This window comes from Corapipo altera, unplaced genomic scaffold (genome assembly GCF_003945725.1).
Source record: "Corapipo altera isolate COAL_440 unplaced genomic scaffold, ASM394572v1 271, whole genome shotgun sequence".
NCBI lineage: Eukaryota > Metazoa > Chordata > Aves > Passeriformes > Pipridae > Corapipo > Corapipo altera.
Genome location: NW_020884935.1, coordinates 844,338 through 862,840, shown reverse-complemented (window position 1 = coordinate 862,840; position 18,503 = coordinate 844,338). Strand labels below are relative to the sequence as shown.

At 41.5% G+C, this 18,503-nt stretch overlaps 1 protein-coding gene across 6 annotated transcripts in view; it reads right to left on the bottom strand.

Annotated features, from left to right (window-relative positions):
• Positions 1-18,503, bottom strand: part of SPECC1 (sperm antigen with calponin homology and coiled-coil domains 1) — an 87,599-nt gene that overhangs the window by 66,320 nt on the left and 2,776 nt on the right. For 4 of the 6 annotated variants that reach the window (XM_027660234.1, XM_027660239.1, XM_027660241.1 and 1 more), the window contains exon 2: positions 206-382. In XM_027660234.1, coding sequence (XP_027516035.1) covers positions 206-352 — 147 coding nt within the window. In that variant the 5' untranslated portion in view covers positions 353-382. Of the gene's footprint in view, positions 1-205; positions 383-1,670; positions 1,870-9,976; positions 10,081-18,503 lie in introns of those variants that run through there. The other 2 variants (XM_027660235.1, XM_027660236.1) reach the window with 2 other exon arrangements.

Below are 18,503 nucleotides of genomic sequence, written 5' to 3'. Positions count from 1 at the left end.
GTAGAGATACAGTGTCCTCCCCATCACATGCAAAATACTCCCAGAAACGTGCATTAGTCTAATACACAACATAATTGTGATCTCCCTACACTTGATAAAGCAGTTGAGCCCACTCCAAGTCTCAGGGTGTATTATTCCAGGACTAAACCTAAGCTTTAACCTGGAACAGGGCTGGAATGCTTGCACAGTCCCTGTGGGTCAGTACCTTGCTGAGCCGAGATTCAAAGGCCAGGGAAGTGGAGGACTTGGATGTCTTCATTCCTGTTGAGGTGGTGGAAAGAGATTTTCCTCTGTCAATCCCATGGCTCCCTTGCTTTGCCATTGCACTCCAAGGCCTGGCACTGCTCTTCATTTTCTTCCCAAATAACTCAGTCTACAGACCCTAAAAAACAGAAAAAAGTTTATATATATATTAAAAATATATATACATCCACAAAAATATAAGTTGTCTTTCTGTTACCTGAAAGAGAGCAGAGATATCTGGCACCAGTTTGAAGGGCTGAAAAGGTTCTGCTAAACTTGATTCCTCTCTTAACCACACCAAAACTCAGCCTAGAGAGTCCTTCAGTGCAGGCTGCAGCCACTTATATTTTTCAAACCAGCTGATAACATGAAGTACCACAGAAGGAACATTGACTTTTGTTGTGACTGTCTAAATCAGAGACTTCTATCAGGCACAGCAGAACACCTGAGAATGCTGAAAGCACAATGAAAGAGTGAGAACACTGAAGTCCACAGCAATTGAAAACAACCTTGGGATAAAGAGAAAATTATTTCTTTTACTGCTATATCCAGCATCTTCAACTGAATGAATACTCACTATTTAAAAGTCACATGAGAAAGAGTTTCCTCAGTTAGATGGAAAATATAGAATCTGTAACTTATCAGAGTTTTCTAGAGAAGCAGCAGTTGATGTTGCCACAGTGATAAAAAGATGTTTCACAATACTAAGATTTACAAAACATGGTAAGAAATAATCAACTTCCTTGCAAACAAAGATCCAGATCCACTATTCCTCAGAGATGTGCTTATGCAAGAGAGAAATCCTGCCAGGAATCAGCAAATAGACGCAATTTCCTTTTTTTGGATATAGCTGAACACATTTAATGTGCCAGCAGGAACAACTAGCCTGTTTCTCTCAGCAGGCTGACAGCTGCCAATTAAACAGCTCCCTCAACTCCTGGAGATCTAAAGCCATAAATTTTCACCAGCCGTCGCCCAATCCAAACCACGAGCAGAATAAAAGAATTATATGGATATTTTTTTAAAGTCCCAGCAGCCTGCTGGGCTGGGAGTGGGAGGGAGGGGAGATTGCTTGATAACTCCTGCCCTCCTCCACTTCAGGATGAGCAACACTTTTCCTCATTTTCCAAAATAGACACAGGATGTAGCTGTGGATCAGTCTCGTGTAGGCAGAGGCCAACCTGCTTCTTGGCTGTTAAACAGGTAACCAGAATATCTGCACAGATCAGCCCAGTGCTCACAGGAGGAGTCCAGCTGGGCTGGTGGGGGCTTGGGCAGTGAACCCTTCCACACAGAGGGGCTGGAACAGTTTATTCCTGGCTGAGTCAGCAGGAGGGCTTTGGTCACGTTTTACATCTCGTAATTTGCTTTGTGCTTCATTTCCCATTCACAGATGAGAACACTCCTTGAACTCCCAGGACACAAACCTGTCTGGGGCCAAGGTGTGTTTGGCAGTGACAGCCCCGTGCAGGTGCCAGCACAGCCTATTCAGGGAGCGTTTGCTGCACAGAGGCAGAAGGGGATGTCAAGAGCTCTGCTGCTGTTTTACAGAGAACAAAGCCAGCAAGTGACATTCCCTCTATTTGTCCTTGGTGCCTCTCACAGGGGGGGCTGTCTCCTCTCTCCACAGCAATAACCTCTCAGCTCCTAAATAAAGAAATAAAAAAGTTGGTAGTTATTGCTAAGTATAGTCATTACTCCATTAAAATTCTTAACACATCCAGCGTGGAGCCATCCCCTGATCTCATTAGAGTCTTTGTTGGTGATTATGCTGATCACTTGGCTCTTTTAAAGCCCTGGCAGATACGTAAACTATTCTACAATAGATAATAATGTTTAGTGTTCCCACAGCTCATGAGCCACCCTAGCAAACTCTGCTGCTTTACAGTATTTAAAAACCTATCATTTAACAGGCTTTTCATCTTTTTAACTGGCTTTTAACATCGACTGTATTTCTATGGGTGAGCGAGCAACTACACAAGCAAATTCTCTTCCTGATGAGATCTCCAAATTATGCAGATTTTGGGGTTTTTTTTCAGATCCAGTGGTTGCTCATGCATTTTGCTTTGTTATACCCTCTGGATTTCTTCATAACTATACCTCATATTTTCCTGCCTTAAGCTGTACAGATGCTTTCTTGGTATCCAAAAGAATTTAATTTTGAGTCATCCATAACATCTAAAAATTGCAGTGGAGTGATATGCTCATTAGACCATGATGTTAGAAGTAGAAGAAATAGGTACTTAAAAAAAAAAAAAAAAAAAGGCAAACCACAACTCAAGAAATCCAGCCAAGTAGCCTGAGGCAAACTGGCTTTTTCATGTAAAAATACCTGAATTATGTGCCATGTGGATTTAATAATATTTTACTACACCAAGCAGATGAAACTAAAATTGAGAAGAAATACCTGGATTTACTGGTGTTTATTATTAGTTTTCTATGCATTTCTGTGACAACTGGCATTTGTAAAAGATGGAGGTAAGACTTCTCAGGTATTTGGCTAAGCTGAATTTGCCTTGTAGATAAAGATTTCCATCTCTGAAGTGGGATTCCAAGACTTTCCACAGGCCTTATATGTACTTCAAAGAATCAAGCCAGGTTGCACACATCCTAAGCTGCTTTCATTCCTAAGTAGGTGACACATATTTGAGTTATTAGAAGTACTGCTTCAGGAGTAGTACTAAATAAAACTACTTCCAAAGGAAAAAAAAAAAAAAGGTGGGGGAAGTCCTGCTGCTCTTTGATGAGAGCAGGAAACCCATTCTCAGAGTCAACATCAGCTTTCCCTCTCCTCCAAATTCAATTTATTCCTTTAGAGTAAAACACACAAAACAAAAAAGCTCCATGGAAGTGGTGAGCAGTTGGGACAACGGGAAACCCAGACATTAAGCATTATGAAAAGGCTCCTGGCAGGTAAATAACAGAGAACTGGCAACCAAAATACAACTTAGATACCCCAAATGCCTGCAGCCACTTAGCAATTGGGAAATCCAACACTGGCAAAGGGGTTTCTCTAATCCTGGTGTAGAAACAGCACACACAGGGACAGCTTATAGTAGATTATACTAAAAACATCAGATACAGCTCTTATCTACTTGTCTTAGAAGTAACTCTACTGTATTTTAACCAAATATCAGCATTTCCTTCCCCAAGGGCCACAGAGGGATTATCTCCAGGCTACCCAGAGAGAAACTTGAAAGAGAAGCATCTTTCCACAAGGGACACAACCAAGCTGCTTCTGCAAATAGAGTGACAAAAATCACTGGGTTTACACCCATTCTGTCCCAGGAGGTTTCAGATGAGACACGCTTCTGTCCACTCTCACGGAAAAGGACTCGCTCCAAGCAACACCTGGACCTCTATGATTTTATTTTTCATTTCTTCACATTTCACAGGGAATTTTTCCTTAGGAAGCAAACAGAATCCTGAGATTCAAAAAGTCTTTCTCTGGCATCAGCCAGAGCAGGTCACAATCATTACCCGGCCACAATTAAATCCCTGTAGCATTCCTCTGAAAACACGAGGAAGCAACTCCATGCTGAAATAAATGATGGCTCACGGCAACGTGTTGCTTCAGAGCAGCAAAATCAGTTCTATTGCCACTCACTTCCAAACTGCAGAGTTTTTTGGGGTTTTTTCTAAATCTTTTACACTCAAAAGTGGTGTCTGAATAAACCCTCTCCTCTGAAACAGGTGCTGCAAATGAGATAATCAGAGGGTTTACCAAAATGTAAAGCTGGTCCTGACAGAGCTTTTTCTCTCAGTAATCCTCTGAATTCCCTGCAGCCATTAGTGTTTAAAAATTCAAGCCATGCTATGCACTTCATCTTTCTTACTGGTATTTTTAAAGGGTGTTTGGAATATTTTAATGTAGACTATTTTGGCAGTTGGCAGAGGTTTTACAGTCCATTTTACTTGAAATTTTACTGTTTTATTAAAGACTGGGAACCTAGACATTTCTTTATTAATCAGTCTACATGCATTTATTAATAAAAGTTTTTGGAACCAGTCTAGAATAATCCCCATTTTATGGCTAGAAAACTTGGATTAAGACTTTATCCTAACTCACAGGCAGGCAGCACCAGCAGAAACAACACCAGGTCTCTGGGATCTTTAGACTTGGCTGTCCATCAAAGGAGGAATTCACCAGTTCTGCAGAACAAACATTCAGCAGGATACACATTCTGCTGACTATTAAAGGCTATTTTATTCTGAATAACTAAAAGGAACAGACAGGTTGATTTGAGTGATGATGAGCAATGTTATTTCACAGTCAAGAAACCTTAGGAGTTACACTATTAAATAAATAAAAATCATTAGCATAACTGCAGAAATTAAATTACATAGCAAAAGCCCTTTTGAGGGGCTAGAGATGGAAATTATCTGTATCTCATGTCCTTTACACAGCTTAGGTTTGCTGCCCATGTCTGTGTGTGAGAACAGAACAGCCAAACTACAGCAGAGCCACGCAGGAAGCTGCCTGGGGAACATGAATGAAAGAAAGAAGTATGAAAAGCCATTACTAAATCTGGAGAGTGATGTGCCAGATGGCAGGTTCACAGAGAGCTGGGGATGCCCAGCACTTCTGAAGAATGAGGCCAGAAGGACCAGCTTTGCAGCCAAGACCCTCAAAGGACAGGAGTCTGACTTTGGTAGGTTAAACCCCACAGTCCCCTGTGCCACTTTCCTGTAATTCAGTTATTTTTCATTACAGCAAAAGGTCAGACTCTTCCAGAAGTTTTATCACACTTTTTGAAATCAAAGCACATTTTTTTTTTTTAATGTAAAATCTGCATCATGCTTATATGATTTTCCTTCTAATCAACTTCTGCTATTTTCAGACAAACTATCAACTGGAACATAGAAATATCTAACAAGTTCAGTAAACTGTAAAGCATTTTCTGGTGGCACGTAGGAAGCTCTATGGCAGGAGAGACAGCTGGGCTAAAATAGAATTCTTTTCTGCCTTTCACATCAATTAACTTTAAACAACAATTTTTAGGCCTGACAGATGCTTCCATATGACTCATCTTGATTTCTTAACTGATATTAGGAATCAAACCAGGGAAGCTGATAGTCCAAATACAGTCATTGGTAACTTGCAGAGAGATGGCACAGATAAAAATCCAGTTGGAAATAAGATCAGGCTAACAAATAAAAACAAACTGTTTATTCTTTTGGTCATCTTTAGCAGCTTTCCTCACACATCTGCTCCTTTCACCCCAGTGTGAAATATTTCTGTAACTATCCACCCTCCCTTTTCTCTAATTTCTATTACCTTGCTTTTATTGCCTTTGAGGCTCTCACTACAACCTTCCTCCATTGCTCCTCCAAGCAGAGACACTTGCTGGATTTTTGCTGGTACAAAGCTAAGTTTTCATTAGAATTAGATTTAAAAACCCACAAAAAAACCCCAAACAAACAAGCCAGATCACCTTCCTACACCCAAACACAACTCAAACAGAGAAAAAAAAATACCCATTTCCCAAAACCTCATCTCTAAGGCTTCTCCTGCTTTTGCTGCCCAAAGAAAGGGAATCAATCACAAACCTGACCCCAATCACAGAGCAGTTTTCTTAGGTTCTACCTCAGCAGACCTCCTTTCCAATCTCATTTGCAGCTGAATTTTCATGGTTTGCTGGTGGAGTACCAGGAGACAAGACATCACTTGGAAATTTTCATGTTCAGACAGCAGGGCAGATTCTGCTGGTTTTATGCATGCCTCAAGCAAAGGTGGTTTTAAAGGGGTTATTATTCTTTTTTAACTTTTAAGAGTGAAAAAAAGAAGTGCTATAGTAATACAGCAAGGCAGCTGTAGAATCCAAGTGATTTTGCAAGGAGGGAAAAATGTTGATAAATTTTAGATACAAAACAACCACACAGAAATCAAGACACGTACATGCCCAAGGTCACCCATCTAGTCATTGGGAAAACACAAACCAAATACCAGTCCCAGGATTTGACCATCAGTGGCTCTAATACAGCTAAAGAGTCCTATCTTCAAAATCTTCACTGTGCTAAGGCTGCCTGAAGGTTGTATCCTCACATGAAAGTTACTCTTTTGGGCTGTAGTTTGCTTTGCCTTTTTGCTTTAATTGTGCATCTGTAGAACTCTCAAACCTCAAAAGAGCACTTTAAAAGTGGCATCAGATGAGAATTGTCTTCACAGGGCACATGGCTCTACCTCTACTGTATAATGAGCTCCTGCAGAGCCAGTTCTTTTCCTTGCCTCCATGGTACCAGATGGAAACACACAGAGAATGGAAACTCCCTTGGAATCTCCCAAAGACAAAGTTACTTTTTCTGTGGTTAGGTTGGTAAGAGACCAGCTCACATTTTTTGGTAAGGCTGTTCTTGCTTATTTCTTCACTGTGTGTTTGATAAATCTCTAAAATTGGTATTTATTAAGTAGTATACAAATGTACTGAAAGGTTACAAGGATGTGTAAACTCCATCAGAGAGGGCCAAGGTGAGGACAGTCCCAGCTGGCCACACGTGACAAGTTTCTGGTCCATCCTAAACTGCCAGAGGCCAGGTCAGCAACTGCAAAACTCCCTGTCTCAACACTGCTCAAAATAAAATCCTCTTCCCACAGCAACCATTAGAGTCATTGATGAATTTTCCAGACATGGAGAGCAGTGCAAAAACCTCCTGCCTGCCCTCCTCCACAGAAGTTCTCCCTGGGGTTTTGGATTTGTCCGTCTTTCACTCATAGTTCGGTCACATGAGAAAAATGCAGAAATTACAAGAAGATCCCCATGTGTGCAAAGGGACAAAGAAAGGTTTTAGCTGCATTGCTCTTGTCTTTATTCCACACTACTGGCCATTTATAAGACAGGAAAATACAGATCTCTTTGCTACTTCTCTGAAACTGTCATCAGCCCAGTGACCAATGCTTGAAACCCAAGCCAAAGCTGCTCTTGGAGATGTCTGGGAACATGCTCTTCTTGCAGTTTAAATTACCCTGTTTGAACATGGATTCTCAATCTCCTCCTCCTCCTCCCTCACACTGATTATCTAACCACTCACCAATACACAGCTCAGAAGAGAAACTATGCCACCACCTCCTAATGACCCCTGATCTTATAAACAGGAGGATAATGAGACAAAAATCCCAAGCTATCTGTAATTTTCTACACATTAGCAACGGTGTGGCAATTCTGAATCATGTTCATCACATTCCTGATGGATGCACACAAGGAAGAACACAACTGGAAGGGTTGGGTGGCAACAGGCATTTGTAGAAAGACAGGCAGGGGCAGCACATCCTCATACTGGGAAAGGGCACATGAAAGCATCTGGTGGTGGAATGAATACACAGAGGTTCTGCAAGGAATTCCAAATTTTATCAAATCACACCAAAACTATATCCAGGAAGTGATTCCACGCCACAGAATTTGGAGAATGCATTTTTTGAGTCGCAGTACTTTGATGTATGGCAGGCAGGGAAAATGTATCAGTTTACACAGTGCTAAAATCCACCCTTTGGAGACTGAAATCAAAGGAAAGATTCAGGAAGGCTAAAACTGATGCATTGATTCCAAACTCCCTTTTTGAAGTTACAAGCATGTTGTAGGTGTTATAAAGAATTAGGTCACTCAGGGCTTTCCCCAATATGACTCTGTCCCAAATAGATGGGTTTAATTTATGTTCAGTATACTGCAGGTCGAGAACAAAACACTTTAGAACCATTTCAAGGCAACTATTGCTCATTAATCCAGTTTCTTTGAACTACTGTCCCAGTGAACACAGCACAAAGCAAGTGACACATATGGTCACTTCATGTTTTGCCAACCCACAAGAAGGAAGAAAAGAAGGTTTCATTTCAGATAGAGCAAGAGCTACATAATTGCTGAAGAAATTAAGAATAATTACAAGTGGTTTGCCTAATAATTACCTGTCATTACATTTTTTTCTGTAGCAGAGAGGGTAGATCCATCTACAAGGAAGAAAAGGAATGATCGTGTTTTTCGGAAGGGCAGAGATGCCCAGCATGTGGCTACATGATTATCCTGACTGGTACCTGCACAGACTGGCACCTTCCCTGTCCCCTCAAAGCACAGAGGGATGATAATGTAGGCAACATGTTCTCTTGCAATTCCACCTGATTCTACCCTCAGCTTCAGCACAAGGTTATTGTCCCCCCTCAGCCATGTAATCTTCCTATATGCCTTAGTTTTTCCATTTGTAAAAATGGGATAATAATTGTTCACTAAACAGAATATTTATGAAGATACACTCACTCATTTGTCTTAGAAAGGAACCCCACAGAAAAAAAAGTAGAAATGAGATAAATCAACATCTGTTCCACAGCAGCAAGTGAGCAGCCTCACAGATTGCCACATGCTGGGATGTTTCCCTGGCTCCCACTTTCCATCCATCACAACACAGAGAAATAATTGAGATCCAGAAGCTATCCCTTGAGGAGACATTTATCTTCCATTAAAGTGCAGAACAGCTCACTTGAAGTTAATAAACTGGGAACTTCTGAGCGTTTCTATGAGTGACAGTGTGAACCCACAACAGCAAGGGCTCTTTGCAAAGATGAGGACACAACCCCAGAGCTGCAGGAGAAACCAGAGGACTTCTGCATTTTAAAAATATTCATAACGAACAGGAACAGAACAGATTTAAGAAACAGCATCAACAGTTTACAACTGGGACTCTTGGTGACCACTGGTGGACTGAATGACCCACCTTGGTGGGCTAAATAACACAATGAAATTGGTTTAAACTGAACAAGAAAGGGAAGGGGTAGCACCTGCCTCTGTGCATGTTAGGATGGGGTATTCATGTGTTAGTTACCTGTCAAATTGTGCAAAGAACACTATTTCAGCAAATCAAGTATCCTCTCTCCTGCTGAGGTTACAGGGGCAGAGAACACTTTATAATTTAGAAAGAGAATCACCCAAACCAGAAAGGATTAGTAGGGGACATGTAGAAGTTAGACTGTGTACCAGAGAAAGGGGCAGAGAATCCCTGTTTTCAAACCAGTTCTACCAGTAGTCCTTTACTGCTACACATACAGGGTTTAATTAACATCTCTACAACTTTGCCATATTACCTGCTATATAAATGCTGTTATTATTACAATTGTTATTATGATCAAGCTTCAGTCCACAGCACAATTTTAAGGACAACTGTTAAACTGCTGTAATTGAAGGGTCCTGCTGAGAACCTGAGCAGGTCTTTGGTGGTGCTGTAAGAGGGCACCTGTGCTCCCCAGGGCTTCACTGACCCCCTGCAGAGGCACGAGCTGCCAAAACCATTCACTTGGCAGCTTATTCCTTTCTGCCCTTTCCCGACTGGACTATGTGCACATGCAACACCACAGGAGAAGTCTGCTCGTGCTGCTGCTTCACTTAATTGTCTGAGAACGACCGTAAATCGCCAGAGGAGAAAGCAGAAACAGGCAGAGAAACAGCTTCAACCCTTCTGTCACTTAAGTCTGTGTGGCTGAGCAGCAGTGAAATACAGTAGCCACCTCTCATGGAGGGATTTTTTCTTGTGGTTGTAATGGCTTTCACCCCCCCCCCATCTCATTTTCAGCTAACACCGATTGTTTACACTGTACATTTTTTGATTCAATTTAGTTTTAGAGTGAGATACTATGAAAAAAGTGTTGTTGAGCAAAGCAGGTCCATTCAGTCCAAGAACACATCACTGACCCAACAGTCCTTCTAGACGTAATACAGTTCCCACTTTAAAAAAAAAAAAAAATTAAAATACTTACAGTAAAAGCTTGTCCTCTTTTCTGCATTAAAAAGAAAACTGTCTCCCACTAGCTTCTGACAGCATGTGCAAGCCAGACTGAAAATTCAGAGCTTGAGTGCTTCCCTGAGAGGAAAACCACATTGCAGTGAGACCCAGAGAGCTGCTTGAGAAATGATTCACATACGGAAGCAGGCTGGCTGCACCGGCGCCTCGGCATTCAGCACACACACACACACACACACACATATGCACACTTGCTTACTCAGGGGAATGACAAATATTACATTTTCATCAAAGCAAGGAGGATTTATGCAAGAAAGTAATTTGTATCCTGCGTACAAAGCACTGAGATGCTTCAATCCTGACAGCAGATGAAGAGTTTTCTTTCGGGATCCCGTCATTGCCAAGGGCAGAGCTGGACACTGGGCAGAGCACAAACCCCGGGCTGGGCTGTGGGATCCAATCAGGCAAAAACATGCAGCACAAACCCGGGGAGGAAGGGCAAGGAGGTGGCACAGAGAGAAGGCATTTTTCAGAGGAAAACACAGAAGCAGCTTCCAGAGGCTTTTATATTCCACAATAATAATCTCTCCCCCAGAGTGCCAGCAATCAGGGCCAGGACACCTTATGACATTTCTCTCAAAAAAGTGGAAAAGTGTGTGTATGTGTGTGTGCAGGGAAGGAAAATACATTAAGACAGAAGCTTTTACACAAGTAACTAGAATCAGTCTTGAGTGACTTCTCTGAGCTGTCCAAGAAGGGTCAACCTGTTCTATATTTAGAAGAGAGCAAATAAGGGACAGGAGTGAACAATACTCAAGAACATTCCTCTTTCTTAAGCTTTCTGAAGAGAATTTAGTGTTTGAAAACAGGAAGAAAAAGGCCAGAGATCTTAAGAGAGTTAAAGAAGGCAAAAGATAGTATCAAGCTGAAGGAGACAGAGGGGATGCAAAGATAAATAAAATCCAAATTTAAAGGACAGAAACCTTAAGTGTTTAGAACTGGGCTCTTTGTCTGACTGCCCAGAGAGGGGACTGGTCACACTCTGGTGTCTCTGACCAAATATATTCACAGACTGTGACTACAGATCAGGAATTCTGTCCTGAATTGGAGAGAGGGATCTCTCCCAGCAGCATGAATCTGGTATATAAACCATGTTGATGTGACAGTAGTAACCTCTAGTAGAGAAACAGGGAAGATTTACAATATTAAAAAAGTGTTGCTGGATCTGAATAGTCCAACCTTACCTCATCCCCTGGAGCTCCTTATTCCGGGTGCCAAAGGGGCCTGAAGGGAGCTAATGTTATGCCAAGAGTAAATTTATGTTTCAGTTCAGCATTGGCACTACTCCTATTATCCCAGAGTAACCAAACCTTAAGACTGAGGCCAAGCCAAATCCCCTCTGAAGATTATGGATTTGGGATCCAACTTTCTGATATTCTTAAGAGTGAGGAACTCTTGCCTTCAGATCTCAAAACACCAGAACAAGAAACAGAGCACACCATGATTTATTTATCTCTATGTTTGGCAGGTTTCAAGCAAACATTACTAGTTGTTAGTCCCTGAACATTCAACCAGGTGCTATTCCAAGTTTGCCAACATCTAAAGCACCAATCCTTCTATCCAGCCTACTTTGCCAGCTTCCTCAGTACCCCAGGACAGGCTGTAGAACTTACCCATTCTGTATTTTTACACATTTAACATGTAGAGTTTTTGAGATTATTTTCAGCTCAGATAAGGAGGAAGTTCTTGTAGATACTTGATCTGCATGCCCTGTGTTTCTCCTCCCTGAGGAAGTGACCCTACATTCCCTAACACATGCATAGGCAATGAGGTCACTTAGGTGGTGCAGAGACTGCAAGTCACTCCCTCTGCTGGGATTGTGGACCACCTTCCAAACTGAACTGATGCAGCTGAAAGACACTGGCTCGGGGGCAAACAACTGCAGGTGCCTGGACACAGAACTCACAAACAGGAGGGACATCAGTTGCAGAAACCTTGCTGAAAAGCTTCTTTGTCTGAAGGAAAAAAACCCTTTTTGGACTGCAGCACGGTGCCTCTGCCACTGCTGGTGAGTTGGGATGGGCTCAGAGGGACAGCAGCATTGGCAGCTCCATAGGGTTTCCTGTCCTTCAGCCAAGAGAAATAAAGAACTGAAAGGAGGGGAGTGAGGAGGGAGGATGAGTATTTCTCTCTCAAATATATTTTTGCTAGATTTGATAAATATAACTTGACCCAAACCTAAAAATGAAATGCTTGGGCATAAGGAGACAGTCACAGCATTTACATACTTCAACTTGGGTAGACAGCCTGGAATAGCGGTGGAGAATTTCCCCAAACCCAAGAAGACCAGACAGTATATTTGTTTATTTAGAGGTTTTCTGGTAGCACTTATGGTTATAATTATCTGATCTCTTTACTTAGATCAAAGATTTATTCAGCACAAAACCTTCTGAATTAAAAAACTGCCTTTCTGTTTAATGAACAAACAGCCCAGAAAATAAACAGCTCAAATGGGTTGCCAGGCTCATCAAGGAAGCCTGTGGCCTGTCCAGGGCCTGAACCATAATTACTTTCACACAGCCAGGGTGAGAAAGCAATTTCAAGTAGCAATACAAACTTTTTTAAAGTATCTGCCAGGTTCTCACCCAGCTGGTGAATTCGGTTGACAGACGAAGTAACAGTGAACATATTGCTTGCATTCTGCTCAATCCACTTGCTCCCACAATTCTGCAACAAGGTATGGGAGAATAAGATCAAGCCTCATTAATCAATACACCTCTAAAATACTGCATTTGTGGAGTTTAAAGGCTTTGTGTTGCAAACTGCATTACCTGTGCAATTTCACAAGAACAAATACGGATGAGACAATGAAATGGGCAAAGGGCAGAATTTTGAGTGGCACAGCTCATTTGAGAGGCAAATGCACAGTGTGGAAAAAAGGCCTGCACAAGGAACAAGATTTTAAATATCTTTGCATTTACAGATATTTATGCCATATTTAACTGCTTTTGTGCATGAAACAAAATTACAAAGGATAGAAATTCCATAAACAAGGCCATTATGTCAATAACAATGTCTTTCTAAAGCAAGTCTCTAATTCAGTTATGAGGCTTGGAACACTGCTGTCTGGAGTTATAAACCCAAAAGTAATTACAAAGGAAAGTCTGCATCAGACAGTGGGTATTAGTGGAGTCAGGCCATGGCTTTGGGACAGCATTTACTCACTGCTTTCCTCCTTTTTGGACATAACTGATACAAACTTCTCTGTTTTCTCAGTTGCAGTGCAGATGTCGGGAAGTTGATGCCGTTAGTGGACATTTGCAGGATGAATCATGGGGCACCACTTTCCATTTTGACAAAAACAACTGCTGTTCAGTCAACAAGATGATGCTGATCAAGTGGGTGGATGCAATGAGTTGAACTCCTGCAACTGCTGCCAAAAAGGCTCCACCAGTACAAGAAATCTGTGTGTGCTGACTCGAAGAACTTGGATTTATTTTTATTTCCCTGTTCTTAAGAGACTTCTCACAGTTTCATGTTCCCACTCCTACACCTGAGGGGCTCAGCCTGGCCACCAGCTTTGACCTGCCACCAGAGAAAATATTTGTTGCTGGAAAAGAGTAGATTAAATAAATTGAGGGGGGAAAGGCAGATATGTTTTATGGAACATGAAGTGCTATAGGAGACAAGAAAAACAGCTTCTTCTGGTGCCTATTGCCAAAATTTCAGAAGACCAGACAACAACTTTAAAATTTCCAAGGGAACAGCCACTAAGACAGTCAAAAATAGAATTAGGAAACTGCCTGTTTCAAAAGTAAGAGTCTGCAAGATGTGCCAGCATTTTTCAGTATTTCTGTCATTTCTGAGAAGAACACTGAAGAGTTAACGCACATCTATCTGAGGAAAAAAAATAGCCAACCCACAGAAAAAAGCAAAATGAGAAAGGAAATCTATGTAGTGAAGGAATGCTCATCATATTCCATGTATTTAAAATAAAAGTCTCTGATCACTTCTGTGCACATTCATCCAGTGCTTATTTTTCTCTGGGATTTTCAAGTGTCTGCACTTCCTTAGGCATCAGATACAGCAGCAAACCAAGGACAGCTTCACTGCAGTCACCCTGCTGTTCAAAATGTGGATAAATCTACACATGCAAAAAAGGTAACACTCAATGCTCTTCCCCGAAAGAGTAAAGTAAAATTTATGTGTTCTTTTTTATTTAACTGATTTTTTTTTATTTCAATGACTAAATGTAAGACTTAAAGGGAATATCTTTATATTTTATTATTCCTCACAGTTAGTTTTCTGATATATAGGTTATAACGTGGCATTCATTAACAATTCATAGAGAATTACCATATTCAAGTAGCACAGCAAGTTTTTACTACCTACACAGGCAAAACACTGCACAGCCCTACTTGTTCCCCTTACTTATTGTCCCAGAGGGATCACATGCTGGAAAACCTTGCATTTTATCACCTAACAGGGAAGGAATTCCAACAGGTATCCATTAGAACCTCTAAGGAACCCTGAACAGAATAGCATTTCATTTTAAATTTTTGCTGATCACTGACAATGCAGAGCTGCACAGGAAAATTAAGGACTAGAGAGGATGTGTGCTGGAGGCTGCCTTAGAATTAACAACCCCAACGGGATGGTGGAGGAATGTCCCACTGCTTTGAACTTTTTGGTAGGTTTGAGGGTGATGCAAATAAAAGACCCAGAGGTATCAGCTTTGTTTCCAAAGGACTCACACTGGAAGTGCCTGAATGGAAGCAGAGCTGCAGGGTCTGCCCAGATGCACGGGGAGCACCACAGGGAGCCCAGCAGCAACAAATCTGGGACAAACTCACACAGGGAGCTGATGAAGCACAAGGAGTTCAAGTCTCAGGTGGTCTACGAGCCCTCTAATGTAGATCAGGATTTCAGGGAAAAAAAAGGCTGTTGGTAAGGTTTGATTCCCCACACAGCAATGACTTAGAGTTTCCATCTCGTTCTTCCTCCCTGCATCTTTTACAGCTACTTGAACAAAATCAGTTGATCATTGCAGTACCTTAATAACTCATCTATTTTACAGGTCAGGAAATGAAGGCACCTAAATTACTGACTGAATATCACAAGTTAATAAGGGTCTAGAGTGCCCATTGATTTTAACTGCCATATGGTAAGCACTTTTGAAAAAGTCATGCACACTGTTATATGGAGGCACCCAGAAAATGCAGCATAAAAGTTTGGCTTTGATGATGTAATCAAATCCAGAAAAAAAGGGAGAACCTAAATTAACGTTCAGCAATTCCTTCCTTCTAGACAGCTTGTATGAACAGACATGTTTGCTGCTGCTTGAACTTTTAAATCAGCTTAGCAGACTTGAGAAATTTAAAGCATACAGCTGAAGCTGGAAGTACCCAAACACTGAGATCCTTCCAGCATTAACCACAGTGCTACAGAAGAACCATTAAGAAAGGAGTAGTGGTATAATGCAAGCAAATTCCCTCTTGAGACCCAGGTTCTGCTTTCAACACTTCTTATGAAATTATTTCCTTGGATTTCTTGGTTAGTAACCACAACCGCTTCGGATTTTAAACGCTCAGCGCAAATTTGGCATGGAATAAACCTGATAACTGAAATCAATTATAAGCATCTTTAAACTCAGCAAAAAAAAAAAAAAAAAGAAAAATCTCACTGTGTGGCTCAAAAGGCAAGTGAGGACAAATATCAACCGTTTATCAGCATGAGCTCATCCTGCAGCAGAACTCTGACATGAGAGGTGCACGGTACCTCTGGCTCTGCCATGGCAGTTGTCCCCACACACAGAAGAGAAAGTGGATGCAAATTGCTCCTCTCCCCAAGGTCCCATTTCCTTGTGCAGAACAGCCCGTTATGGGAATGGGATCCTCCCTCACCAAAAGGCAGAAGGCCTAAATGCCAAAAGCAGGAGGCACAGCAAGTGGGAGAGCAGCAGGAATAGGTGCTCAGCTTTCCGTGTTTCTATAAAAGCAAGTGATAATTTTACATCTCCAGCAGATATTCAAGTAGGAGAGTAATGAAGCAAGAGAACAGATTGCATGAAAAGGAAGAAGTGCCCTATGGAGTTTTTGACCTGTTTACCATAAGTAAATAAATAAATGAAAGCAAAACAGCCCCCTGGAGAGACACAGTTTGCATGAGGGACATCAGTGAATCTGTCGTGTAGAAGCCGATAGAAACAACTGTCATTACAGAGCAAAGGAGGATTGATTGGCCACACAACAGGAACTTGGGAAAAAAGCAGATGTGAGAGAAGGAAAGAGGAAGATTTGGAAATCTAGGACAGCAGGAAAGTCACTGTATTACCCAACTAACACCACTGGCCTGAAGGTCTAGAGAGAGAAGCAGCAGTTTGGCAATGCAGAGAAATGAGAACACACAAACCAGCTCAATTTTATCTACTCCACACTGAATCACTCAGCAACTCTGCCTGATGCTGTGGCAAGTGGAATATCACGATTTTGGATCCTTCATTAGGAATAATTAGTTCACTTGTTGACAGCATCAAAAGAAAAGCCAAGAGAGAGACATTTTTCTATTCCTGCAGGAGCCTGCACGCTGTCCAGGGAAAGTTTGGGCTGTCCCTGCCTGTCTAACTCTCCCCTGTTCTCTGATCTGAGGACAGACTTCAACATCAATCTTACTCCTTTCAGTGCCACTAACATCCACTGTTATTAAAAATCAGAAATGTTATTTTTTTTCTCCCCTCTTTGATCTCATTCAAACCGTGAAAACAACAGCCTAAGCATTTTGCCCTGTTGTATCTCGGGGAGCTGGAAACCTTCTACCAGCAAGAAACTCTTCCAGCAGTTACCATGGTGACACTGGTAATAGATATTTAAAGGCAGCTCACTCATAATCACATCTATTAGATACCAGGAGGCTTTAGTAAGAGAGGCACAAAAAAGCTTGAAACCAGGGAACCAAAGAGGTTTGGTGATGGTATAACTGGACAAGAAATTCATGGAGAGGGATCTGCTTATACCATCATTTAGCTGAACACAAAGGGCTCCTGTTCAAAGCTGAAATGGCACTGAAGCCTGCAGAACAAACTATTTTTAGTCAATCTTTTAAAAATTGGTTCTGAAAGCCTCATTTCAATAGTGGCAGCTCTATAAATCCTTTCAGAGTGGTCATTGCCAGAAATACAATAAAAAGCTGTGCTATAGCTCATCCCCCATTAGAACCAGGCTGCTGGAAATCCCCTGGCCTGCCAAAGTCACCTGGAAGGGGTTTCCTCCAGCAGAGAAACCAGGCTGGCTGCAGATAATGCTGCTCTCTGTGCCCACCCCAATGTCCTGACACCACGAGCCCCAAAACAAAGCCCCAAACTCAGCTCCAAAGGGACCCTGCCTTCCACCTGGAGGGTTAAGTAGCCCAAGGAATAGTGCCACACTCCTTTTTAGACATTATTATGCAGTGAGGAAACCTGAATCTGGACAAAGCTGACCAAGTTGAAGAGGTGTGTTTGGTTATCCAAGTGTTAAATCATTTATTTCTGTCGGTTCTAGTTCTGTAGTTCCAGCCCACTGGAATGCAACGAAGGGAATCTGCAGATTCAGATCTCCAGATATGAAACCACCTCAAGTTGGCTGAGCCTGTGTAACAGTCATCAAATTGAGATTTCCTTTCTCTTTTTGCTGCATATTTCCATGACAACTTTCCTGCAGTATCAACTTCTTTATAATGGAAAGGTCTCTCAGAGAGAATTTAGGCTTCTATAGCAACAGCTTAAATCTCTGGGAGATGATGATGCCTGAAACTTTACACAGAGCTTTTTTTAGACCACACAAGTGCATTTCAAATTTCACAGGTGAAAACAAAAGTCATGTGTAATATTAGGGAAACTGTGAAGAGGAGAAGGAGTAACTTGCTGAAGTGGAACAAACACAAAGAAACCACCTCACTTTCAAAAGGGACGAACACTTTGAGATCTCAAACGTTAAAAGAGAGCAGACAGGATCAAACACTCATCTCAAAAAGCCACATCCTGTTCCTCCTCTCTGAGCAACAGAAGACAGTCACAAGGAACAAGTCTGCTGATCCTAAAAGGAGATTTTATTGAAAGACCTCTCTCTGCAGTCTATTTTATATTGACCTAAAGAAAAAAAATAATAAAAAAAAAATCTGTGACTCAGAATGCCTTTTAACTCCCATATACCTGCCATTTAGCTGCAATCTAACCTTTTTTTTTCCAGTACTTTAGCTGTTTGCCATGGTAGTGACAGTATCCTCCAACACTGAAAGCCTTGCTGCCTCAGAAGAAAAAAATAACTGCACTCTCAAACAAATAAATTGGTTAAACTCAAAAGCAAAGGGAAGTACAGAAGCTAAACCAGCTTTCTTTCACTGAATTTAATATATTTTACAAAATACTCCTCCAATGTGTTTTAAAAACCAAAATCTCCTAAAGAAAAAAGATAAAATACTACATTCACAACCCAGATGAGAAGCAGGAAAGGATCATGTTTAATGTATAGGATGGAAATGAAGCCCAGCAGGACCCAGCACCCTTC